The sequence below is a fragment of the Megascapheus bottae genome, chromosome 22, assembly GCF_031878675.1.
Source record: "Megascapheus bottae isolate mThoBot1 chromosome 22, mThoBot2.hap1, whole genome shotgun sequence".
Classification (NCBI taxonomy): Eukaryota; Metazoa; Chordata; class Mammalia; order Rodentia; family Geomyidae; genus Megascapheus; species Megascapheus bottae.
The window spans coordinates 7523251-7550938 of record NC_143530.1 but is presented as its reverse complement, the minus strand read 5'-3'; the positions used below and the strand labels follow the sequence as shown (position 1 = coordinate 7550938).

Genomic DNA, 27688 nt, shown 5'->3' with positions numbered 1-27688 from the left:
CTTCATGACACCTATTTTTTGTTGGTGATGGTTGCGGGGCTTGAACTGTGAGCCTGGACACTGTCACTGAGCCCTTTAGCTCAAGGCTAGTGCTCTACCACTTTGAGCCACAGCACCATTTCCGGATTTCTGGTAGTTAATTTGAGATAAAAGTTTCACAGACTTGGGGCCCAGAGCCCCAGGTGAACAATAATATATGGGATTATAGTAAACATATACAATAAAGCATTTGCTAAGAGCTTATCAAATAAGCAGTAATAAATTTTGGATTGTGGTGCTACACATGATATTTAAGAAATTTTTTTTCAGTACTGAACTGCTATTTGTCATATCTGGCTATTGGTCATATTCTGGATTGCCCTTCCCCCAGTGCTGGGGATTGAACCTTTAGTCTCATGCATTTTAATCAAGTACCCCAGTGTATATGTGCTAGAGATGCACATGTTCTGTTTGAGTTGTGTTTGGTTTGTTTTGGAGGGTTTTTCAAATAACTTTTCATCTGACCTGTTCTCAGTTCTTTGAAGTGGGTATAATATATTATACTCTTGATAATTTAAGAATTCTTTTCTGTAATATTAAGTATTCTCTATAATCTTTTCTAGGAGGTTAAATTTTTCACATCAACCAAATCTGACTCAGTGGATTAAAACAGTATCTCAGCAGATAAAAGCATTACAGGCTCTTAGGAAAGAAGAAAGTGCATCCAGTAAGTTCTGGTAACCTTTTTTCTTTTCTGCCCCCCCCCCCCCTTAAAGCCTGAGGTCTTTGGAAAAACAAGAACCAGAAGAAATTTGTTTGTTTTGGTTTTGTCCATTGGTTGGTTGGTTGGTGTTCGGTTGGTCATAAGCTCAAGGAAACCACCCTACCCCTGGACCTACAGTGCCACTTCTGGTTAACTAGTGGTTAATTGGAGATAAATCTCATAGCTTTAGTGCCTGGGCTGGCTTTGAACTGGCTTTGAACCGATATCCTCAGATCTCAGCTTCCTGAGTAGCTAGAATTACAGGCATGAGCCACCACACCTGGCTCAGAAGAAATTGTTTTAAGGTATTTAAAAACCTTAAAGTCGTTTATTTAAGGCAGGTGTAGGTATATGTCTGTAATATTAGCACTCAAGAAATTAAGGCAGAAGGCTCTTGAGTTTAAATTCAGCCTGGGATATATAGAGTATATAGTGATCTTGCCTCAAAAAAATTTGGGGAAGGGCCAGGAGTTTGGCCTAAAGATAGAGTGCTTGCCTAGTATACACAAAGACCAGGGTTTGATTCCTTGGTACCACATACATAGAAAAGCCGGAAGTGGTGCTGTGGCTAGATTTTTTTTTTTTTTAATGTATGATTTGAACTCGGAGCCTAGGTGCTGTCCCTGAGCCTCTTGTGCTCAAGGCTAGTGCTCTTCCACTTGAGTCCACTTCCGGTTTTTGAGTGGTTAATTGGAGATAAGAGTCTCATGTTGACTTTTCTTCCTGGGTAGCTAGTATTATAGGTGTGAGCCACTGGTGCTCAGCTATATTAATCTTTATTATTAGAAAACATATAAGCTTGAGTTAAGTTTATAATAAATGTTTTTCCATTTTGCTATAATGCTGGGGAAAGGGAAATGTAAATGTTACTGGGTGTTGAGCAATCTTTAGTTTTCAGTGGGTGGGTTCACATTGTAGGTATTCCCAAAGGCTCCCCAAGTTTCATAGTCCATACACTCCCCTGATCACCTGTGGGAAAACAGTATAAGCAGAAAGACAACAGCATGCTCTTGGTCTAGTGCTAGACAGTACTTTCATCAAATAAGCACTAGTATCTGTTATGCTTTATGTGAACAGTATATTATGCATGTTTTATAACTGGGAAGTTTTCTCCAATATATTTCTTGCCTAAGTGGCTGAAATATATAGAAACACTGTGATCTATAGAAAAATTATATAAAATTATATAAAACATTTGTTTCTGTAGATACTGCCTCTTCAGATAATTCAGAAAATATGAATGAGTTACAGCTTCCAGAAGGATTCAGACCCAGTTTTCAGCCTAAGTGAGTATATCATTCCATTCCTATTAAATTTGGCTCATACAAAATGAAAATGATGTCAACAATTAGTAAGAAAATAATTTGACAAGCTAGAAACCAAGGTGTAACAGAATACTCATGTTAAATTCTGAAGCTTAAGCATTCCATGATAAAAGGACCATGTGACAGTTTTCATGTCCACTTTCTTGTGTGTGGCTGACCAGCTGCACTCCCCTGATACGCTTCATGGCCACCTCATCAAGACATCTAAAGCCACACACTAGCTTCCCCCACCAAGTCCTATATTTCCTTACACTTTTCCATTTATGGACCAACCAGCCTTAATCACCAACACCCAAAAAGCAGAGTCTTTTCAATTCTGTTTTAGTGATGACCAATTATTACACAGGATAGCTAAGACAGATTACTTGGTTAGGTTCCCAACACTACTACTTATTAGCTGTGTGACATTGAACAAATTGCTTCATCCCTGTGTACTTTGTTTCCCTAGTTTGTAATGTGAGGATAGCCACATTGAGAGTGGTGAGAGGATGTAATGCTCACAAACTACTTGTGAGCTGTGCCTAGGATATACTACCATTCAACATAGAACTGGAAGGCCTAAGTGAAGGAATGTATTCTGCCTCCTGTGCCCCTTTTCCACCTCCAACCTTGTTTTTTTGTTTGTCTCTCTGTCATTACTAATGTATCTTTTTCTCCTTCCCCTTGCTAGAGATTCAACTTAGGATCCCATACTTGCTAGGCAAGTACTATACCACTGAGCTATACCCACAAGTCCATATTTCTAACCAGTTCAACATTATCTTTATGTTGACAAGAAGTCATTTTAGAAATTTTGGTTAAATCATCAGTACTGTAAATGTATTTCTTTTGGTTCTATTTCCTTTCTTGTACAAGTTTGATTTTTTTCCACAATTAATAATTACTTTTTCCTGTATTTGTTTTTCTATGTGTGTATTTTAAAATTTGTTTGTCCCCTGAATACTATTGTAGGCCTACTGGATGCCTAACTCAAGTGCTTGTACCGGATAGATTATCTTCTTTCCTGGAATCCTCCCTCCCACACACAGCTTCTGCCCTCCTTCACCAGCTGTCACCTTGAGACTTTTTTCAGTTGTAGTCCTTCTTTTGCTCACATCTATCCTTTGACAGGCTCCTACAAAATAATAACTAAACATTTAATTTTTTGTCGGGTTTGTGTTTTTGGTGATGGTGGTCAGGTATTTTATTTTGATGCTAAAGATCAAACCTAGGGCCTTGCTATACCCATTGAGCTGAATACCAAGTTCCAAGTTTTTCTTTCTGCTTGTTTATTTCAGTAGCTTCCTTTTGTACTTTCTCAATTTTTATGAGTCCTTGGGTAGCCATTTAAAAATAGCTCATTTGGGAATGTGGCTTAGTGATGGAGTGTTTGCCTAGTATGCATGAAACCATGGGTTCGGTTCCTTAAGGCCAAGAATAGCACTGTGGCTCCAGTGGTGGAGTGCTACCCTTGAGCAAAAGAAGCTCAGGGACAGCGCCCAGACACTGAGTTCAAGCCCCAGAACCAGAAAAAAGAAAATCATTTTATTACACATTGTTTTGAACTAATCCTACACATTTGTTGCAGGAACCCTTATTCTGAGAGCATAAAAGAAATGCTAACAACATTTGGAACAGCTACTTACAAGGTGGGACTAAAGGTTCATCCCAATGAGAGCGACCCCCGTGTGCCAATTACATGTTGGGGTAGTTGTGCCTACACTATCCAGAGCATAGGTGAGAGATTGACTCGACATTGTAACTCACATAAGTTCATTAGAATTAGCTTGGTTGATTAGAATCCTGGGTTTGGGGGGAAGGGGAGATTGTTTTTGTTATTTATTGTTGTTGTTGTTGTTGTATTTTGTTAGCCGTGGGGCTTGAACTCAGTGCCATAATCTGTCCCTGAGGTCTTTTTGCTCAAAGTTAGTGCTCTACCGATTTGAACCAAACACCACTATGGATTTTTAGTGGTTAATTGGAGATAAGGGTCTTAGAGACTTTTCCGCCTGGGCAGGCTTCAATCTGTAGTTCTCAGATCTCAGCCTCCTGAGTAGCTAGAATTACAGATGTGAGCCTCCAGTGCCCAGCTAGAATCCTGTTTTATCTGAATGTTTAAAGTGGACAAAAATATAAAGAAATGATAAAAGGGCTTAAAGGCAGGAGGTGTCACGTATAGACAGAATACCAGTCTGGCAGCTTATAAACTACAGCAATAGAAAACTCACAGAGGTAGTGGCTACAGCTGTTTACTAGTGGAGGAAATTGTTCATTTTTACTTCATATTCAGAGATAATTTTTATGAGTTAAGCACTGGTGGCTCACACCTGCAATCCTAAGTACTCAAGAGGCTAAGATCTGAGGATTGTGGTTCAAAGCCAGCTTGAGCATGAAAGTCTATGCGACTCTTAATCTCCAGTTAACACTCTACCCTACCACTACTCCTCCCCACCCTGCCAGAAAACTGAAAGTGGAACTGTGGCTCAATTGGTAGAGTGCTAGCCTTGAGCTGAAGAGCTCAGGGACAACACCCAGGTCCAGCCCCACAATCAACCAAGAGGAAAAAAAAAGTAACTTTTATGAAATGATTATCAAACCTGACAGTATTGCACTTTATACAGATTTTTTAACTATTTTTTAAAAAGTAATAAACACAACATAAATTGACTATATTAATTATTTTTAATCCACAGAAAGAATTTTGAGTGATGAAGATAAGCCATTATTTGGTCCTTTGCCTTGCAGACTGGTAGGTTCTGTAGGGGTTCTGGTAGATTTTGCTTCTTATAAACATACAAACCTGAAGTCATTTTTGTAACTGTTCATTCTTTTCTTGTCTTATTATTTTTTTTTTGCCAGTCCTGCAACTTGAACTCAGACCCTGATCACTATCCTTAGGCATTCACAGGGCTAGCTTTCTACCACTTGAGCCACAGCACTACTTCTGGCTTTTTCTGTGTATGTCGTACCAAGGAATTGAATCCAGAGCTTTGTGCATGCTAGAAAAGCACTTTACCCATCAGGCCTTATCCCCAGCCCAAGTTCATTCTTTTCAGAGTAAAGCATATCTTCTGTAAAAATATTGAAGAAGTAATGTTTGTGGTTTAGCTTTTCTTGGTTTGTCTTTTCCATAGATTTCTAGAAGACACTGTACTTCTCTTTCATACATAGCTCTTTGTTAAACACTTAAAAAGATGAGAAAAACTCAGAACTGTTACTTAAAATTTTTGTGTGTGTTTACCTGCCCTGTGGCCTGAACTTGAAGTCAAGATGCTGTCCTTTACCTTTTTCATTCAAATCTAGATACTCTGGATGCTCTACCATTTGAGCTACAGCTCCACTTCTGTTTTGGTTTTTTGTTTGTTTTGTGATTGTTGTTGTTGTTTGGGGCAATCATGGGACTTGAATTCTGGGCTGGGTGTTGTGCCTAAGCTCTTCAGCTCTAGACTGCTGCCCTGACCCCTTGATCCACAGTGCCACTTCCGGTTTTCTGGTAATTAATTGGAGAAGAGTCTCCCAGACTATTTTAGACTTTAGTGCCCAGGCAGGTTTGGCACCTCATTCCTCAGATCTTAGCCTCCTGAGTAACTAGGATTACGGGCATGAGCCGCCATGCCCAGCTTTTTTTTAGGGGGGGGCAGGGGGGGGAGTCGTTTGTGGGGCTTCAATTTAAGACTTGGTCACTGTCCCTAACAGCTTTTTGCTCCAGGCTAGCACTCTACCATTTTGAGCCAAAGCTCCAATTCCCATTTTCTGATGGTTAATTGGAGATAAGAGTATAATGAATGTTCCTACCTGGACTATCTTTGAACTATGATCCTTGGATCAGATCTCAGTCTTTTGAGTTGATAGGAGTAAAGACATAGTGCCATTGATATTTGGCTTTTTCCTTCCTCTTGAGAGTAGGAAATATTCTTTAGATTTAGAATAGAGTGGGAAGTTTGGCCTATTGGTAGACTGCTTGCCTAGCATGCATGAAGACCTGGGTTCGATTTCTCAGTACCACATACATAGAAGAAGCCGGAAGTGGTGCTGTGGCTCAAGTGGTAGAGTTCTAGCCTTGAGAAAGCACAAGGACAGTGCCCTGAGTTCAAGCACAAGGACTGAGATGGTGGTGATGGTGGTGGTGGTGGTGGTCGTCGTCATTCATGGGGCTTGAACTCAGGGCCTGGGAACTATCACCTAGCTTTTTTCGCTCAAGGCTAATGTTCTACTTTGAGCCACAGTGCAGCTCCACTTCCAGTTTTCTGGTGGTTAATTGGAGACAAGAGTCACACAGATTTTGCTGCGCAGGCTAGCTTCAAACTGCAATCCTCAGCCTGTGGAGTAACTAGGATTACAGGCCTGAGCCACCTGTGCTCTACAGGAAAGATCTTTTTTTTTTCTTTATTTTTGCTAGTATTGGGGCTTGAATGCCCCAGGGTCTGGGCACTGTCTGAGCACTTTTGCTCAAGGCTAGTGTACTACCACTTGAGCCATAGCACTGCCTTCAGCCTTTTCTATATATGTGGTACCAAGGAATCAAACTCGGGGCTTCTGCATGCTAGGCAAGCACTCTACCACTAGGCCATACTTGTTGCCCAAGATCTTTTCTTTTTCAGGGAGATCCAGTGGCATAGTGGCAAAGGGATATAGCCCTTGTGTATTTAACATCCACTCATTCCATGATAGAAGCAGTCATTACAGATGTCATAGATTCAGTTCTATATCCCTAAGATATTCCATTGTGTGTTCACCTATGCTTCAATCTAGCTCCCTAAAAGAAGAAAATTGTTTTCTGCATTGACTTCTTCGATAAATGTATCAATTTCTTTATTTCAGGATGACTGTCTTAGGTCAATAACAAGGTTTGCAGCAGCACATTGGACAGTGTCACCACTTCCAGTGGTTCAAGGACACTTTTGTAAACTTTTTGCCTGTAAGTATCCATACATTACATGTTATGGTCATAGCACATGTTATGGTTATTTCTCGTCTTCGGCAATTCTTTTTTTTTTTTTTTTTTTTTTTTGGCCAGTCGTGGGCTTGAGCTCAGGGCCTGAGTGGTGTCCTTGGACTTTTTCAAGGCTAGAGCTCTACCACTTGAGCCTTAGCACCACTTCTGGCTTTTTTCTATATATGTGGTACCGAGGAGTTGAACCCAGGTCTTTGTGCATGTTAGACAAGCACTCTACCACTAGGCCAAACTCCTTGCCCCAATTCTTTTTATTAATAGTATAATTTCTTTCAATTTTAAATGATTTATAGGGGCCAGGAGGTAGAATGCTTGCCCTGGGTTCGATTCCTCAGTACCATATACACAGAAAAAGTGGGAAGTGGTGCTTGTAGCTCAAGTGGCAGAGCACTAGCCTTGAGCAAAAAGTATCCAAGGATAGTGTCTAGGCTCTGAGTTTAAGCCCCGGGACTAGGAAAAATAAGTGATTTATAGGACTATTTTTCTTTTATGAAAATTCATTTCTGTCTTCAAAAGGATAAGTTTAAAACTAGACTTGAGGGCGAGTAGTGTGGCCTAATGGTAGCATGCTCACATAGCATGCACAAAGCCCTGAGTTCTGTTCCTTGGTACCACATACACAAAAAAAGCTGGAAGTGGTCCTGTGTATTAAGCGGCAGAGTGCTAGCCTTGAACAAAGTGTCCAAGGACAGTGCCCAGGCCCCAAGTTCAAGCCCCAGGACTGACAAAAAAATAAATAAATAAAATTAGACTTTACAGATTTCAGTTTATGTTGCCATGTGAACTATATTCACATGTTCTTCTTTAAATCTTTAGCACTGGTGCCCAATGACAGCTATAAAGACCTTCCTTCCATATTAGACATTGACATGTTTCACTTGCTGGTGAGTGTTGTACCATTTGTTTGATATTCATTGTAGTCCATAGCTCTCCTTGTGTTTGGTGAGTAGTGAAGGGATATCATCCTCCCTGACCACTTTTGCATTGAATTCTTTTATGAGGAGCCTCAGAAAGAAAATAGTAGCTGGGTGCTGGTGACTCACACCTGCAATCCTAGCTAATCAGTAAGCTGAGTTCTGAGGATCGTGGTTCAGAGCCAGCCCAGGCAGGAAAGTCCATGAGACTCCTAACTCCAATTAACCACCTCAGAACCAGAAATGGAGCTGTGGCATAAGTGGTAGAATACTATCCTTGAGCATAAAACCTCAGGGATAGCACCCATGTCCTGAGTTCAAATTCCAGGACCAGAACCCACAAAAAATAGTAAGAGACCTATTGACAGATTTGATCTGAGTGTTTAGATACCTTTTCCCAGGGTGAAAATCGAAATATGCTCATCTGTTTAAGCAAGTGACTTTACACTGTCTAATGTTCTGGGTTTGGTGTTCAGGTGGGCTTGGTGCTTGCTTTACCTGCGCTGCAGTGTCAAGATTTTTCAGGGACCAGCCTCAGCACGGGAGACCTTCACATTTTCCATCTGGTTATTATGGCACACATCGTTCAGATCTTACTTACCTCATGTACAGGTAACTCCTGCCTTCTTTTGTGAGCATTTTCAAGGAAGTAGTTGTGTTACCTCCATTTCAAAAAGCATGAAAAGGAAAAAGATGTTTCAATGAGAATCATAGATAATAACTTTGTCTTCATATAGAACCACTCCAGCTGGAAGCGGCACTATAGCTCACAGTGGCAGAGCAAGGCTAGTCTTAAGCTGAAAAGCTCAGGGACAGTGCCAGGCCCAGAATTCAAGGCCCAGGATCAACAAAACAAAACACAAAAGTGTCACTTAGGCATTTAGTAATGCCCTGTGTGTTTATCATTATATTTTCATTGAAACTTCCTGTTTATCAAACTTTTTATTTTATTTTTTTATTTTTTTGTCGGTTGTAGGGGTTGAACTCAGTGCCTGCACTGAGCCTTTTCACTCAAGTATAGCACTCTACCACTTTGAGCCATAGTGCTCCTTCCAGTTTTTCAGTGGTTAATTAGAGATAAGGGTCTCCTGAGGAGTTTTCTGCCCAGGATGGCTTTGAACCACTACCCTCAGATGTAAGCCTCCTGAGTAGTTAGGATTACAGGCGTGAGCCACCAGCACCTGGCTATCAAACATTTAAAAAATACATATATTTTAGGGGGCCGGGATTTTGGCCTAGTGGTAGAGGGCTTGCTTAACATACATAAAGATCAGGGTTCCATTCCTAGGTACCACATACATAGAAAGGGCCAGAAGTGGCACTGTGGCTCAAGTAGTTAGAGATCTAGCCTTGAGAAAGCCCAAGGACAGTGCTCAGGCCCTAAGGTCAAGCCCAGGACTGGCAAAAAAAAAAAAATTGTTGATTTTACCCATTTCATGCTGGCTGGCTGGCTGGCTCCTTGGTCTAATATAGATCAACGCTGTGCTCACATTTGAAGAGCTGAAATTGTATATTATTTGTGAGACTATTTCATATATGAGTTATATGTTATATATACGTGTATGGATATAATTCAGAGCTTGACTGATCAGTCCTTTTGATAACAAACACACTAGGAAAACAGTGTTAGTATTTGCCTATCTTTCAGAGGAGAATGGCATGGATCAAGAAAGTAGCTCTACAGAAGAAGAAGTGGCAGTTCTTGCTATATATAGCAGCCTTCACCGGATCACAGGAAGGTGAGGCTACCCTCTTCCCAAAGCATCCTCCATTAATAATCAGGCTAGCTTGAGATGGGAGTTTGTTTATTAGTTAGGAGAGCTACCGGTATTGGCTCACGCCTGTAATCCTAGCTACTCAGAAGGCTGAGATCAGAAGATTGAGGTTCAAAGCCAGCCCAGCAAGAAAGGACCTGAGACTGGGGCTGGGAGTTTGGCCTAGTGGTGGAGTACGTGCATGCAAGAAGACCCAGGTTTGAATTCTCCGTACCACATACGTAAAAAAAAGCCGTAAGTGGTGCTGAGGCTCAAGTGGTAGAACTCTAGAAAGAAAGGACCTGAGACTCCTGAGACTTTCTATCTCCAATTAACCTCTAGAAAACAGGAAGTGGGTCTTGGCTCAAGGGTTGGGTGGTAGCCTTGCACTGAAGAGCACAGACTGAGTTTAAGCCCCATGACCCACCCAAAAAAAAAAAAAAAATAGATAGCATGTATATAGGAATGAGTGACCATTCACTAGAGAAAACTGTTAATCTCTCAGAGAAGAATGGTTTCATACAAAACTTGCCACATGGATTTATTTTTTATTCCTCCATTTGTTCAGAGACCTGACACAGGATAGAAAAATAAATGGACTTTGAATAGCTGCTTTTCTAAACATATGTTGTCTCTTTAGGAATTGAGAGATGCTAATGAAATTGACATGGCATATATGTATAGATAGATATTTTTTTTTTGGGGGGGGGAGGTTCATGGGGCTTGAACTCTGGCCTGGGCACTATCCCTGAGCTATTCAGCTCAAGGCTGTTTTCTAGTGATTAATTAGAGATACAAATTTCATGCCTTTGTGTTGCTTGGGCTGGCTTAGAACCATGATCCTCAGATCTCAGCCTCCTGAGTAGCTAGGATTATAGGTGTAAGCCACCACACTTCCCTGACATGGTATATTTTTATTTTACTTTATTTTGTTTTTATTTGTTTATTTATTTATTGCCAGTCCTGGGCTTGAGCTCAGGGCCTGAACATTATCCTTGGACTTTCTCAAGGCTAGAACTCTACCACTTGAGCCTCAGCACCACTTCTGGCTTTCTTCTATGTATATGGTACTGAGGAATCGAACCCAGGTCTTCAAGCATGGTAGGCAAGCATTCTACCACTAGGCTAAACTCCTGGCCCCTGACATGGTATATTTTTAAGTTAATATTCAGGAGTTGCAGGTGTGAAGTAAAATTACAGTTCTTTAATATGTTGCATTTCTAATTCCTATTCCATATGGTTGTAGTAATGACATTTTGGTTCTGCAGTCTCACTTAACTTCTTTTTTTTTTTGCAGGGGGGAGGGGGGTGGGGGTGGGGGCAGGGGAAACAGTCTTGAGGTTTGAAGTCAGAGACAGTGATCTCCCCAAGGTTTTTGCTAAAGCTTAGTGTGCTACCACGTTGCCGGGGCCAACCGGCAGCAAACCAGGGTTCGCAGATTGGGGTTCCTGAAATAGGGGGCAAGGACTAGGAAGAAATAGAAGAGAGACAGACACACCGGGTCCTGGATGTCTGCAGTCCAGGTAAAGACTGCTGCGTTTATTTTTCACTCCAGCTTCTTCCCTCCTTGACACCCAGGGAACTTCCAGGTGTTACATTCATATGGTAAATCTCAGGTCATTTAAACAGAATAAGGCCAGAAAACAATAAGACAATAAAGCCATTGTCTGATGCAAATCAAGGTACAGTTTGATTCCACTCTGGCTCCCAACACACTTGAACCACAGCTTCACTCTTGGCTTTTTGCTAGGTAATTGGAGATAAGTCTCCAATCAACTTTGAACCACAATCCGCAGATCTCAGCTTTCTGGGTAGCTAGGATTACAGGTGTGAGCCACCAGCCCTTGGATTCACTGAGGTTCTTCACAGTGTACATCAAAATCCTATAATTTTTTTTTCTTGTATCACAAAGTGTTGCCCAACAACATTGAAAAAGAGGCTAAAATAGGAAGAGGAACATGAGTTTTTGAGCCCATCCTCAGCTATATATGTCAACTGATGACTGTATTTCAAAACAGCATCACTGCTTCCCTCGCTTCTTCCCAGTTTTTTATTCTCTATCCCCTAACAATGTAATTATTAACATGTAGGAAAGAATTTTTTGTTGTTGTTGTTAGTCCTAGGGCTTGGACTCTGGGCCTCGGCACTATCCCTGAGCTCTTCAACTCAAGGCTACTGCCCTACCCCAAGGCCTGGGTATTCTCCTTGAGCTCTTCAGCACAATGCTATTGCCCTACCACTTGAGCCTCAGCACCACTTCCGGTTTTCTCGTGGTTAATTGGAGATGAGAGTCTCACGGTCTTTAGTGCCCAGGCTGCCTTTGAACTGCGATCCTCAGATCTTAGCCTCCTGAGTAGGTACAATTACAGGCGTGAGCCAACATGCCCGGCTCATGTAGGAGGCTCATGTCTACAGGCATAAAAGAATTCTGAGTGGCTGAAAGTTTGGCCTAGTGGTATAGTGCTTGCCTGGTATGCACGAAGACCTGGGTTCGATTCCTCAGTAACACATCCATAGAAAAAAGCCAGAAGTGGTATTATGCCTCAAGTGGTAGAGTACTAGCCTTGAGAAAACCCAAGAACTGTGCTCATACCTTGAGCCCAAGTCAGGGACTGGCAAAAAAATAAAAAATAAAATAAAAAAATTCTGAATCAAAAGCATAGCCTAATGGTAGAGTGCTGCGCCTAGCATACATGAAGCACTCAAGTGGTAGAGTACTAGCCTTGAGAAAGCTCAAGGACAGTGCCCAGGCCCTGATTTCAAGCCCTAGGACTGGCAAGAAAAAAGAAAAAGAAAAATTAGATCAAATGCTGTTCTGCAAGCCATGTTAAGCTGAAACTTCATATAGTTACAAATATGTGGGATAAATTAGTATGACAATAGTTAGCCAAAATAATACTGATACAAGATGTTAAGATAATTGGTAGAAATTTATCTCAGGACCTCACACCGCCTTTCATTTTATATGTGTGTGTGTGTATGTGTGTGTGTGTGTAAAAAAAATACATATATATATATATATATATATGGCACATTACTATATTTTTGTTTCTGTTTTTTTCTGGTTGTGGGGCTTGAACTCTGGGCCTGAGCATTGTCCCTGAGCTATTCAGCTGAAGGGTAGTGACCACTTGAGCCACAGCACTACTTCTGGTTTTTTCTGGTGGTGGGGGTAGGGTATGTAATTGGAGGTAAATCTCTCATGGAGTTTCATGCCTGGACTTAGCTACTCAGCCTCCTGAGTAGCTAAGATTATAGGTGTGAGCCACCAGCACCCAGCTTTCTTTCCTTTTCCTTCCTTCCTTCCTTCCTTCCTTTCTTTCTTATTTTGGTCTGTTTTGGAACTTGAACTTGACCTGAGAGCTGTCCCTGAGCTCTTCAGCTCAAGGCTACCACCCCTTGACACAGCGCTGCATCTGGTTTTCTGGTGGTTAATTGGAGATAAGAGTCTCACCAACTTTCATGCCCGAGCTGGCTTTGAACCAAGATCTTCAGATCAGCCTCCTGAGTAGCTATAATTACAGGCATGAGTGACTGCTCTTGACTTTGTTATATTTTTTATGACTATATTCCTCTTGGAAATCTTAACAGCATTAGAGGGTATATTACTATCTAAACCTAAGATTTTCAAATAACCAAGTCAATTACTAGCCTGTTAGTCTGCTTCTACATGCCCCATCAATTTCATATCATGGTCACAGTATGCTTTATCTAACAGTATCTTTTTTTTTTTTTTTTTTTTTGCCAATCCTGGGCTTGAGCTCAGGGTCTGAGCACTGTACTTGGACTTCTAGAGCTCTACCACTTGAGCCTCAGCACCACTTCCGGCTTTTTTCTATGTATGTAGTACGGAGGAATCGAACCTGGGTCTTTATGCATGCTAGGCAAGCACTCTACCACTAGGCTAAACTTCCAGTCCCTAACAATACCTTTTCTTTCTAGATACCCTAATGGTTTTCTCTTTTCCAGTGCCTTGAAAGAAGTATCATCTGGCTGGCATCTGTGGAAGAGTGTTAAAGCTGGAATCATGCCATTCCTCAAGTGTTCTGCCTTGTTTTTCCATTATCTTAATGGAGTTCCACCTCCACCTGAAATGCGAGGTAACTTCTTATTTCTTTAGAAATGTAGAAAATGTAACATTACCCAAGCAGTAAGCAGTAAAGGAAAGTAACAAAACAAAAGCTGAAACCAGACATTGGTGGCTCACCCGTGTAATCCTAACAACTCAGGAGGCTGAGATCTTAGGATTCCAGTTCAAAGGCAACCTATACAGGAAAGTCCACAAGACCATTATTTCTAATTAACCCCTTAGAAAAAAATTAATACCCAAGCGAGCGGGGCCTGAGCTGGAAAGGGGACCTGGCCGGGCCGGAGCGAGCGGGGCCGGAGCGAGCGGGGCCGGAGCGAGCGGGGCCAGAAGGAGAAAGGGGCCAAAAAAAAAAAAAAAAAAAAATTAATACCCAGAAGTGGAGCTGTGGCTCAAGTGGTAAAGATCCCCACCTTCAAGGAAAAAATGTTCAGGGACAGCATCCAAGCCCTGAGTTCAAGCCCCAAAAGACAAGCACAAAAAAAAGTTAAAGTCCAATTAAAGCATAAAAGCACACATCTGGGAAACATTGTGTGTTTATTTGTGCCTGTATCTATATGTCTTGTCTGTGTCTGTGTTTGCTGCTTTGTTTGGATCTCAGTAAATGTACTGATGTGTTCCTGCTTTGTGAAATACATTTCTCACAAAGCTCTTAGTTTTATTTTTAGATGTTTAATTGTCCAGCATATATAATTATAGATTGGGTCCCTCAGATTTTTTTTTTTTTGCCAGTCCTGGGTCTTGAACTCAGGGCCTGAACACTGTCCTTGGGCTTTTTCCTCAATGCCAGCATTCTACCACTTGAGCCACAGCACCACTCCTGGCTTTTTTCTATGTGTGTGGGACTGAGGAATCGAATCTGGATCTTTGTGCATGATAGGCAAGCACATTACCATTAAGCCAAACTCCCAGACCTCCCTCAGATTTTTTTAAAGTAGAAATAAAAAGTAACTCTTGGGCTGGGAGTATTCCATCTTGCAGATAATCAAGCTGAGACACCAGGAAATTGTAACTTTCCTCCATTCTGCCCATTGTCTTGTGTGCTTTAAATGAACTTGTCATATTTTCTTTTAAAGTTCTCCTCTTGCTTCCCCCCCTGGGAGGATGTACTTAGCTATTTTATATATTCTCTTTCTCTGTTTGCAGTTTCTGGAACAAGACACTTTGAACATTTGTGTAACTATCTTAACCTGCCAACCAACCTCATATGCCTTTTTCAAGAAAATAGTGAGATTATAAATTCACTGATTGAAAGGTAATGATTATATTGACAAAGTATATAAAACAAGCTTTTTTTGGCCAATCATGGAACTTGAACTCAGGGCATGGGCACTATCCCTGAATTCTTTTTGCTCAATACTAGGTAGCATTCTACCACTTTGAGTCAAAGTTGCCACTTCTGGGGGCCAGGAGTTTGGCCTAGTGGTAGAGTGCTTGCCTACTAGGCAGGAAGACCCGGGTTAGATTCCTCTGTACCACATACATAGAAAAAAAAAAAAAAACTGTAAGTGGTGCTGAGGCTCAAATGGTAGAGCTCTAGCCTTGAGAAAGTCCAAGGATTGTGCTCAGGCCCTGAGCTCAAGCCCAGGACTGGCAAAAAAAAAAAAAAAAAAAAAAAATTATCACTTCTGGAGTTTTGGTGGTTAATTGGAGATAAGAGTCTCACAAACTTTCCTGCCCAGGCTTTCTTTAAACCCTGATCCTCAGATCTCAGCCTCCTTAGTAGATAGGATTACAGGTACGAGCCACCATTTTTTTCATACATGACAAAATTTTCAAATATCAAGCTTGGTCTCTTTCAACACATACTTTCTGTTACAAGAATTAAAGCTTAGGGCCAGGAGCGTGGTCTACTGGTAGAGTAGTATGCACGAATACCTGGATTTGATTCCTCATTACCACAGAGAAAAAGGTAAAAGTGGTGCTGTGGCTCAGTGACAGAGCACTAGCCTTGAGCAAAAAGTGCTCAGGGACAGGCTTAGACCCTGAGGTAAAGTCCTAGGACTGGCAAAAAAGAAAAATAATTAAGAGTTGGCTGGGAATGTAGCTTAGAGGTAGAGTGCTAGCCTAGCATACATGAAACCTTGAGTTTGATTCCTCAATACCATATAAACAGAAAAAAAAAAAAAAAAAAGGAGGGGGGCAGATAAAATGATAAGGAAAATATGGCATTTCTCCATGTTTTCATACTTTTTTTTTTTTTTTTTTTTTGCAGTCTTGGGCCCTGAACTCAGACCCTGGGCACGGTCCTTAGACACTTTTTGCTGAAGGCTAGCAGTCTGCCAACTGAGCCACAGCACCACTACTGGCCTTTTCTGTGTATGTGATACTGAGGAATCAAACCCAGGGTTACATGTGTGCTAGGCAAGCACCCTACCCCTAGGCTATGCTCCCAGCCCTCATTTTTCTTTTATCTATAGAGAAGGAGGACAATCTTGTTCTAATTCTTTTCTAAAAAAATATTGTTTTCCCCTTTTATATTGAAGTTGGTGTCATAACAGTGAAGTTAAAAGGTATCTAGAAGGTGAAAGAGATGTGATAAGGTAAGTTAAAAGTAGTCAATCACTTACTTGGGGTGGGTGGCTGATCAGGGAAAAGGCATAGATATGAGTGCTGGATTTCCTCAAAACTGACTTCCTCACACTTGTCTTTCCAAAACTAAAAATCTTGTATTATTTTATTTGTTCATTTTTGGTTTTGTGGGTCATGTGACTTGAACTCAAGGCCTAGGTGCCTCGGCTCTTTTGCTCAAGGCTAGCACTCTACCACTTTGAGCCACAGCTCCACTTCTGGTTTGTTTGTTTGTTTGTTTTTGCCAGTCCTGGGCTTGAGCTCAGGGCTTGAGCACTGTCCTTGGACTTTCTCAAGGCTAGCACTCTACCATTTGAGCCTCAGCACCACTTCCGGCTTTTTTGCTATGTATGTGGGATACCAAGGAATCGAACCCAGGTCTTCGTGCATGCTAGGCAAGCACTTTACCAGTAGGCCAAACTCCCAGCCCCCACTTCTGGGTTTTTGTTGTTGTTGTTGTTGTTGTTGTTTTGCCAGTCCTGGGCTTGGGCTCAGGTCCTGAGCACTGTCCTTGGACTTTCCCAAGGCTAGCACTCTACCACTTGAGCCTCAGCACCACTTCCGGCTTTTTTCTATGTATGTGGTACTGAGGAATCGAACCTGGGTCTTTGTGCATGCTAGGCAAGCACTCTACCACTAGGCCAAACTCCCAGCCCCCTTCTGGTTTTTGAGTGGTTAATTGGAGATAAGACTCTCACAAGAACTTTTTGCTGAGCAGGCTTCAAACTTGTATCTTCAAATCTCAGCCTCCTGAATAACTAGAATTAATTACAGATGTGAACCACCAGCACCTAACTTGTTATATTATTCTTAGAGAAGGCAAATTTTATTATATTTGGGAATTACCTGCTTAAAATATTATAATTCCTCATCTAAATTTTTAGCCCTATTTTTTTATGTGTCTCATTGAAATAAGACAGTAACTACCTGTAAATAGTATCAAATTATGGCCAGTTATTTTCTTCATTTGTTTGTTGTGTCAGTTCTACTCTGATTCTATAGTAAAGGCTGATCCTGGGTGTAAAACCATGAGTTCCAACTTCCTTCAGAATACTCACACCTGTAATCCTAGCTACTCAAGTGATTAAGACCTGGATGGGAAATGTAGCCTCGTGGTAGAGTGCTCCCCTAGCATGCACAAAGCCCTGGGTTCAATTCCTTTGTACCACCTACCAGAAAAAGCCAGAACTGGTGCTGTGGCTCAAGTGGCAGAGCACTAGCCTTAAGCAACAAGTGTCCAAGGACAGTGCCCAGACCCTGAATTCAAGCCCCAGCTCTGGCCAAAAAAAAAAAAAAGAAGGAGTGAGAGAGAGATTAAGATCTGCAAGATTGTAGTTTGAAGCCAGCCTGGGCAGAAAAACATGAGAAATTCCCATCTCTAGTTAGCCATCATAATGCTGGGCTAGAGGCATATACCATCCATGAGCAAGCAAATCCAAGCAATTATGAGGCCATGAATTCAAACCTCAGTACTCACAAACAGAAAAAGGCTATAGATATCTGTTTGGTTTGCCTTTTTTGGGCCTGGGTACTATCCCTGAGCTCTTCAGCTCAAGATAAGTGCTCTATCACTTGAGTCACAGCGCCACTTCTGGTTTTCTGGTGGTTAACTGGAAATAGAGTCCACGGACTTTATGTGCCTGGACTGGCATTGAACCACGATCTTAAGATCTCAACCACCTGAGTAGCTAGGATTACAGACGTGAGCCATTGGCGCCCAGCTTTTGGCTTGCTTTTATATGTTTATATATTTATTAGGCTGAAACATGGAATTTCAGTTTTCATAAAGCTGTTGAATATTGTCTATTTGAATCTTTTAGTCAACTTGAAGTATACTCAAAACAATACTAAAGCTACCACCTCCCAAATCTGTTTGTTTGGTTTTTTTTTTACAGTTGGGGTCCTGACATGTACATATTCTTAGAACTCTCTTAGTTGACTCTGATACAGTTAGGAGCTACTCTCTACTGGCCCTTAGCACAGTCTATGCTGTGCATACAAATTGCCTCTCATTGACTACAGGCCTCAAACCTTGGATCTGACCTATCTTTTTTTCTGAATTAGTTAGAGTCACATTATAAACATGCTGACTAACTCTGGTTTACAAACAGTGTGTCTATTTTACTGTCTTCTGTTCTGTCTCATCTCACCTTGATTACCCCTAGTAAGTATATCCTTCTGTCTAAGAGTCCTCCAGTTCTGTGGTCTAGGTAATAGCCAAGAATGAATATCCTTGTCTGCCCTTCCTCTTCTTCCTGTGGCTCCCGAATTTGTTTAAGAAGGTCAGGGGTCTGCACCATTACTGCTTTCCTGATCCAGTTTATTCCAACTTGTACCACATGGTAGCATGTAATATTAGAGTCAGACTTTTATTTGTTTTGACTAAGGGTAACTTAGTCAAATGATTTCTTACAATATGATTTCATATTAAGGAGTTCTTTGAATTTTTACTATTTTCCTTTAGCTATCCAAGAGAATCTAACAAATTGATAGATCTTCCGGAGGATTATAGCAGCCTCATTAATCAAGCATCCAATTTCTCGTAAGTTGGCGGATTTGATGATAGTTCTTAGTTTTGTTTGGGTCAGGAAATGTCTAACATAGTACTTCTTATTACAGTTTGGTGAATGAAGGCTTATCTCAGTAACTTTTGTTTTGTCAGTCATGGGCCTTGAACTCAGGGTCTGGGCACCATCCCTAAACTTTTGTATTCAAAGTTAGCACTTTATCACTTTGAGCCATAACTCCACTGCTGATTTTTTTGGTGGTTAATTGGAAATAAGTTTCACGACCTTTCCTGCCTGGGCTGGCTTTGAACTGTAATCCTCAGAACTCAGCTTTCTGAATAGCTAGGATTACAGGCATAAGCCACCAACACATAGCAATAATTGCACTTTTGAAGTAATAAGAGTAACTTAATATGTGTTTAATTGTTCCATGTACAAGCAGCATAAGGAAGAATACAACAATGTTAGAAATTCAACATTACCTAGATAATTGATGTCCCCTGGACATCTCTCTGTTGCAGACAGCCACTGCTCTAAGTGGTATGATGTGCATTCCTGTTCTTCTACATGTTAACATCTTAGGCTATCTTTCTACACAGCAGGTTACTATTTTATTTAAGTGGCATTGAACTATACATACTTTATACCTGTGTTTCATTGCATTATTTCTAAGATTAATCCAGATGACATAGAACCTTTAAGTTGTTGCTTTCCCTGCTGTGTGATGTTTCATTACCTGCCACTGTTTATATTTTCACTGGTTGTTGATTTCTTGGATGTTCTCGTACATGGTTTAGATACATACATATGAGTTGTTCCCCATACCCTGTTATAGACCCACATAGTGTATGTATTGAACTCTAATAATGTAGTTGTTTTCAGGGTGGTTTTCCACTGTAAGCTCTCCAGCCCTTCTTTGAGTAATGACTTACTATCTTTGTTCCATGGAGGTGTCCAAAATCAGGTGGCGATAAGAGCAGAGCCCCAACTCTGTGCCTTGTGTGTGGAAGTCTTTTGTGCTCCCAGAGCTACTGCTGCCAGACAGAACTAGAAGGGGAAGATGTAGGTGCCTGCACAGCTCACACCTACTCCTGTGGTTCTGGGGCTGGCATTTTCCTGAGGTAAGGACCCTCAGGGGCTTCTTAACTGTGGCTCTACTCAAGTTTGTTTTTTTTGAAAGATTGACATAAAAATAACAGCATTGTGAAGACATTGGAGATTGCTATTCTTTTTTTTTTTTTTTTAAACCAGTCCTGGGGCTTGAACTCAGGGCCTAGACGTTGCCTTTGGGCTTTTCCTCAAGGCTAGAGCTCTACCACTTGCGCCTCAGTACCACTTCTGGCTTTTCTATGTATGTGGTACAGAGGAATCAAACCTGGGTCTTCATGCATGCTAGACAAGCACTCTACCACTAAGCCAAACTCCTGACCCCATGGAGACTGCTTTTTTTGGGGGGGGGGGTGTCATGGGACTTGAACTTGGCCTGGGCACTGTTCGTGAGCTCTTCAGCTCAAGGTTATCACCCCACCTCTGGGCCTGGACATTGTCCCTGAGCTCTTCAGCCCAAAGTTGCCACCCTACCCTTGAGCCAACCTCCACTTCCTATTTTCTAGAGGTTAATTAGAGAAAAGTCTCAAGTCCTTCTGTGCCAGCTGACTTTAAACCTTGATCTTCAGATCTCAGCCTCCTGAGTAGCTAGGGATATAGGTGTGAGCCACTGCACAGCTTGAAACTACTATTCTTATTGCTTACTTATAGAACACAAAGTTCCAAGCTGGGCAGGATGGCTCACGCTTGTAATCCTAGCTACTCAGGAGACCGAGATCCGAGATCTGAGGATGGAGTCAAAGCCAGCCCGGGCACTAAAACTGTGAGACTCTTATCTCCAATTAACTACTGGGAACTGGGACTGTGATTGAAGGGGTAGGGTGGTAGCCTTGAGCTGAAGCACTCAGAGACTGCTCCCAGACCCAGAGTTCAAGTCCAAGTTCAAGTCCCACAACCAATAACAACAATAAAAACTTGAAGCTCCAATTTTCACATCTTATATTTGGCTTCTGTCCATTGTCATCATTCCCTCCCACACCGTTGCCCACAGCTGATAATTCTGCTCTGTTTCCTTCATGTTTCCCTCTTATGTGAGACTTCCAGCTGGACTCACTGCTTCCCTTCTGTCATGTCCTGGCTTTTAGATTTTTGCCTCTATCCATACACCACAAACTGGAATGTGTTTGCTTGTTCAACAGTGTTTAACAGATACTCAGGAACTGGTATGTAGTAGACATTGAGAACTGGGTGTTTGACAAACAGACCAGACTCCCTACCCTACGACTGGGGCTATAACTCAATGGTAGCTGAATATTTAGCATTCACTTGGCCTTGGATTTCATCCTCTGCCCTTAGGGGAGCTCATTTTCAAATGAGAGACAGATATAAGAAAGCCTAAAAAGAATTTAGACAGGGATGTACGTTATAAGGGAAGATTCAGGCAGAGAGGAGCTTATGAAATAGGAACTGAGTAGTGGAACTTTAGATCTAGAGGTAACTCCCTAGGAATGTGACAGTCCAAGGAAAAGCTAAAGAAAAGAGGGCAGCCACTAGTACCCAGTTACTGATGTGGAGTGCCTGCCCTGTTCAAGACAGGCTGGGGTCATTGAGGTGGTAGACACAGAGAAACTTGGTTATGGTGTGACCTTATGACATTTGTGGTTGAGATGGAAGCTGGATCAGGATTTGAAACAAGTGCAACATCCTGGATTTGATCCCCTTGATTAGTACAAGAAAGGAAGGAAAAAAGAAAGAAAAAAAGATTGGTTGGAGACAAAAATGAGTCTTAAGTTCCTTGGGCTCTCTTTTTGGTCATCAGGGGGTCCCTTTGGCCCTGACCATTTCCTACACACTAAATTCTCACTTAATGGTAAGACCTTATCACATTTGGAACTGTGTGCAAATCTCAGTTATTGATGTATAATTATATTAATCTCTCTACAGAGTTCGCGAATGTCAGGTGCTCTTTTTAGCTGGCAAAACCAAAGGCTGTTTCTATTCTCCTCCATACCTTGACGACTACGGGGAGACAGACCAGGGACTCAGGTAAAGGTCCATCCTGGGTCAGGCTCACTGTCCTTCCATACAGTTGAGCACGGTGAGCCAAGCAGGTCTGAAGTTGGCCTACTCCTTGTGGAAGTGGACCTGACTGCCTGCTTAGTGTTCTTCTGGCCTTGAAATTTCATGAGGATCATGAAAGCAACTTGATTCCATTTGTCCTGTGAAACTTCGTTTAAATTTTCACATAGCCTCCCCAGCATTAGGGCAGAACAAGATGGGCCTGTCTGACATACATGCTTTGTACAGAGAATACAGAGTTCTTGGGGTTATGATGCTCAGAGTCATACTTTTCTTCTGCATAAGAATTAAGATAATAGGGCTAGGAGTTTGGCCTAGTGCTAGAATGCTTGCCTAGCATGCATGAAGACCCAGGTTCAATTCCTCAGTACCACATACATAGAAAAAAGCTGGAAGTGGTGCTGTGGCTCAAGTGGTAGAGCTCTAGCCTTGAGAAAGTCCAAGGACAGTGTTCAGACCCTGAGCTGAAGCCCGGGACTGGAAAAAAAAAAAAAAAAAAGAATTAAGATGAGAGAACGGGGAGTTTGACCTAGTGGTAGAGTGCTTGCCTAGCATGCATAAAGACCCAGGTTTAATTCCTCAGGGCCATATACATAGAAAAGGCTGGAAGTGGTGCTGTGGCTCATGTGGTAGAGCACTAGCCTTGAAAAAGCCCAAGGATAGTGCACAGACCCTGAGTTCAGGCCATAGGACTGGCACAAAAGAAAACAAAAAAAAGAATTGGGATCCCAGGGAAGTGGTGTTAGGGCTCAAAGTAGTCAAGCACTGGCCTTGAGCAAAAATGCTCAGGGACAGTGCCTAGGTTCTTAGTTCAAGCCCTACAACCAACACACACAAAAAGTAAATTTTAAGTTGGGTGCTGGTAGCTTGAGACAATTGGCACTGTGGTTCAACATGGCAGAGCATTAGCTTTGAGTGAAAGAGCTCGGGGACAGCGCCCAGGCCCTGAGGTCAAGTCCCATGACTGGCAGAACAAAAAGGGGGCATGTCTATAGACCAAGATTTCATGGCATATGAGACTTAGGCACTTCTACTCTGGAAGCTTCTAATGGTCACAAGCAAAATGCTAGCAATTCACTGAGCACTGTTAAAGAACTTTTTTAAAATTTCCCTTTAGTCCACAAGAAATAAGACTTGTAATAAGTCTTCCCAGGCTTGAGTATTTAAAGCTGAAGATCTGGAAAGCCAGGCAGATAGAGAATCTGCTTCTAGGTACTTGAGTGATGGTTATGCCATTGTGATAGTTTTGCTACCAGGATGACTCTTTCTACTGCCCTGAAAAGTGTGGGCTCTGGGAGGAGGGGGCCTCACTCACCTGTGACAGGATGGAGTGATCTGAATGGCTCAGGGAAGCTATACTTAGGGGTTAAATTAGACTCATATTTGGCCGCTGCTGTGACTGGAGTACAGCAGTAATTCCCCTTTCCCTCTCTCTTCTGCACCCCTGTCCTGTTTATATGCTACCCACAAAATGATCAGCACAGATTTTAGCCTCAACCCAAACCTCCTGAACCCTCAGCTCACCTCACACTGAGTAGAGGTAGGGTTGTGGTACCTTCTCTTTTCAGCAGATGCCGGCTGCCCATCAGCCCCTCATAGCAAACCTTTACAGTGTATATATATGTATGTGGGGGGTGGGGGGAGGAGAGCCAGCCACCTACAGAACCAGTTAATATGTATGTTTCCTCAACCAGGAAGGATTAGGGATGCATCCTGAGTGATGTGTGTCTTCTTTCTAGACGAGGAAATCCCTTACATTTGTGCAAAGAGCGATTTAAGAAGATTCAGAAGCTCTGGCATCAACACAGTATCACAGAAGAAATCGGCCATGCACAAGAAGCAAATCAAACACTGGTTGGCATCGATTGGCAGCATTTATAATCCCTTTACTACCCAGAACATTGGAGTTTTATAACCTGGATGGCTTTTCAAAAAAAAAAAAAGTAGAAATATGTTCTACTAAAAACAAATTCTTTATTTAAACTTCCCTTCCCAGTTTTATTTTTATAGTTTGTGACTCTGGGACTGAGGAAAACATTGCTGTCAGCAGATGTCCTTGCACTGTTGCTCTGTCCCTCTGATGTCACTGCCTGGTTCCTAAATTCCAGAGAAAAAAGAGCTTCCCTTCCTGGACAGGACCTCGTCCCTCTGGGATTTTGACCACCGTGACCTGCCAGTCTTCCGCTCATTTCCCATCACTGTTCCTGGCGAACTTGGGGCTGACTGGTGCTGCTTCAGCTGAGGCAGAAAGCTAGGCTCTGTGGCCCATCAGGATCAGACTGCCTGGCTCCCCTCTACACTGGTGTTGGCCTCTGCTGCCAGGACCCTACCTCCAAAGCAAAACTGTTGAATTTGAAGACAGGATTCCCTGCTCTCAATGGTTCAGAAGAGTTCCGGACCTGGTACAGAAGGAACACCGAGGGAGGTTTATTATACCTATGGAAGGTTGGCTTTTTTTGGTTGGTGTTATTTTTTTCTATTTTTGCCAAGACTTTGGCTTTGAAAGAGAAATTCACATAAAGGGCTTTTTGGAAACATAAATCTCCCAATTTTTCAGACCAACAACTTTTTCTGTTCTAAGGCTAAACCAAGAGCATCTTGAATCAGACACTAGCACAAAAGTATGAAGGCATTTTTTGAGAATTCCCCACCCACTGTACCAACATGTTCTACTGCTTACCTCTGGTTCCTCTCCTGTATTCCTGGGACAGTCGGCACACCCAGGCATTTTATCCTTTTGTAAAATGTCATTCTTACTAGAGGTGCCTTTCTAGAATGTCAGCTGCATAGTCACACGACTCCCAGTCAGATCACACAGCTACTCTTTCTTGTGTGATACATGTGTACTGGTAGCTTGAATACATGCACAGTGTCGCCAGACTTAGCACAAGAATTTTGAGCCTTCCCCTCAGCCCTCATCCTAGCACTTGAGCTCACAGCTATCCCTGAAATGTTTTGGGGTTTTTTGTTTTGTTTTGTTTTTCTACTCATAGCTAGAGCTCTACCACTTGAGTCACAGCTCCATTTCCAATGTTTTAGTAGTTGTTGAAGATAAGAATCTCTCAGACTTCACTTCCTGGGCTAGCTTTGAACTATGATCCTCAGATCTCAGTCTCTGTGTAGTTAGGATTACAGGTGTGAGCCATCAGTGCCCAGTGCATCTTGAGCTTCTCTTAACGTGGGCCAGAGCCCCAGCCAGATGGCAGATGGCTCTTGGATTTTTTTTTTTTAACCAATTCAACTAACTGTTTAACTCAGCTTTTCTGAATCTCATCTCCAAGTTCTGATCCTCTCAACTCTACACCGTCAGAAACCATGACAGTGTAGGGATGAAGGAGCCACATCTCTCCAAGGCCGCATGGGAGACGCATGGCTTAGAGGCTGAATTCAGTTACCATTTTGCTTGGCACTGCTAGACTGCTGTGTGCAGCTCAGAAGAGGTCCAACAGGATAAAAGTGTGGACTTGAACCCATAACTCTCCCTTTCCCTGGCCCTTTTTTTTTTTTCCATTTATCCAATTCAGTCATTAGGACAGTGGAAGGCATAATGTTTATTTTCACCCTTGACACATGCATCTTTCTTAACTTGTAATTTCAGCTTCTTTTCTGTATGTTCACCATGCTTAAACTAAAACCTTCAGACCAGGTTTCTCTTTTAAGGGGACATTAGCATTTTCACAAATCATGAAAATTCTCCAGCATGACTCCATTGAAGCCTGGAGTTACCAGGGATTTCCCTGGATCCTCTGGGGATGTCAAGAGGGTCTGGGGGTGAGTTACCCTGAAACAGCATCACACCCTTTTATTTTCTGATGTGAAGCTAGTCGTCTTCCCTACCTGCTGAAGCATCTTAATTTTATGATTCGTTCCGCATGTCTTATGTTTAATGTATAAATGGTTATATAACAAAACTTGCCTTCCATATCAGGGAAAATCAGATCTGTTTCATAAATTGGCTATTACTTTTAATATCTGTGGACAACTTATAAAATTGGGATTGTACCATATGTAAAAAGTTTAAAGATATCTGAATAAATGCTTTAGATGTTGACATTTCGTTGGGCTGGCCTGCACCTTGCTGTTGTTTCCACACTCCACCACCACAGCTGTACTCTCCATGTCACCTTGCTACAGAAAGTGGGACATCTGTATTAGTGTGAAATTTAAGAGGCTTATAGTATTAGTGTCAACTACAGCCACTTAGCCAAGCCATCCTGACCTGCCCAGAGAAAGCTTAGTCATTACTTCTGCTGATTAAGTTCCGTGTTCCTCCTCTGTGACAGCTTGTGGCTTTTCAGGACCATTTCTCACCTCTGCTCACAAGGCTATGAGGCACTGTCAAACCTGCCACAGATTTAATTTCTGCCATCCTCACCTAGTGACCTTGATCTTATACATGTTGTACCTTTGAGACTTGTAAGAAGGAAGCTGGGTTCTGTTCATAAGGAAGTCATTGCTTGAGAGAGTATGCTTTTCAGAATCTTATTTAAAGGAAAGCACCAGTAAAGATTGAGTTTCCTTCCTGCTCTCTCCCACCTCCTGTCCCTAACACTGTCCCAGCTACCTCCAAGCTCTTCCACCTACAACTTGCTCATTCCCTGCTCTGTTTTTTTTTTATTGTAATTAGTAAAAGGGTTACATGATATTTGCCAGATAGAAGGTGCATTAATTCACATACATTGATACCCTTTCACATGTCTTGGTACCCATTTCCCTCCCCCCCCCTGCTCTGTTTTTTTTGAGTGGAGTTTTATGATCAAGGAGGTTAACCCCTGTTAATGTGTACTTCTGTACCTGCTGACAAATGCATGCACTTGTTTTAACAGCACAATTGAGAGATTTTACAGTTCCATCACCCCAAAACATTCCACACCCCCTTTGTACTCAGCTTTTGTCCCTCTCCTGACCTGTAACTTCCACAGTGCCGGGCTACTGTCCCTCAGCATCCTCTGGAGTGTTACTTAGATAGAATCTCACAGGAGCCTTCCAGGTCTCCCCCATTGCTGCTGCTTAGGTAGGCACCCAGTAAAGGACCTTATGATTAGTTTGTGATTACTGCTATAAACACATGTGCTCAGGTTTTTGTGTGACCCTGAGTGTTTGAGGAAATAGCTGTAGCATGTTGTGAGTAGAGCATCGTTCCCGACACTGCCAGCCAGCGCTATCTTCACCCACAAGTGAGTCATGGTGCACCATTGCCCCAGCTAAGCTGCAAACCTGCTGGCCTAACATGACAGATGACTGGACTAGGAGGAGCCAGGGAGTGTGCCAAGCAAGCAGCTAAACTCACTAATCTGTATTGAGGTCACCTGGGATTTATCTGTGGTGGCTCAGCCTTGAGCATGAAGCATGTTGCAAGAACTTGTACATTCTTGAGCTGAGGCTACAAATTCCAGAATATGTAGCTTTCTCTTTTTTAATTTTTTTAAAATTCCAGTTCTGGGCTTGAACTTAGAACCAGGCCAATGTCCGTAAGCTTTCCCAAAGCTACCTCTCTACCACTTGAACCACAGCACCATTTCTGGCTTTTTCTGTTTATGTGGTGCTGAGGAATTGAACCTAGGGCTTCATGCCTGCTAGGCAAGTACTCTACCACTAAGCCGTATTCCCAGCCTCATATATAGCTTTTTTTTTAATGAATTTTTTTGGGGTAGGGGTTGAGGTTGGCAGTGCTACAGTTTGAAAGGCTTCATATTTGCTTTGTTGGCATTCTACCACTTGAGCCACAC

General features: G+C 42.1%; 1 protein-coding gene across 5 annotated transcripts in view; it reads left to right on the top strand.

The window, feature by feature from the left end:
* Positions 1-26012, top strand: part of Ubr2 (ubiquitin protein ligase E3 component n-recognin 2) — a 98107-nt gene extending 72095 nt beyond the window's left edge. For 3 of the 5 annotated variants that reach the window (XM_090355650.1, XM_090355649.1, XM_090355653.1), the window contains 15 exons: positions 603-706; positions 1950-2028; positions 3635-3783; positions 4740-4795; positions 6868-6964; positions 7817-7884; positions 8391-8526; positions 9563-9653; positions 13638-13768; positions 14902-15010; positions 16242-16298; positions 18791-18868; positions 19784-19954; positions 21825-21926; positions 23699-26012. In XM_090355650.1, coding sequence (XP_090211776.1) covers positions 603-706; positions 1950-2028; positions 3635-3783; positions 4740-4795; positions 6868-6964; positions 7817-7884; positions 8391-8526; positions 9563-9653; positions 13638-13768; positions 14902-15010; positions 16242-16298; positions 18791-18868; positions 19784-19954; positions 21825-21926; positions 23699-23840 — 1570 coding nt within the window. In that variant the 3' untranslated portion in view covers positions 23841-26012. Of the gene's footprint in view, positions 1-602; positions 707-1949; positions 2029-3634; positions 3784-4739; positions 4796-6867; positions 6965-7816; positions 7885-8390; positions 8527-9562; positions 9654-13637; positions 13769-14901; positions 15528-16241; positions 16299-18790; positions 18869-19783; positions 19955-21824; positions 21927-23698 lie in introns of those variants that run through there. The other 2 variants (XM_090355651.1, XM_090355652.1) reach the window with 2 other exon arrangements.
* Positions 26013-27688: the final 1676 nt, after the last annotated feature.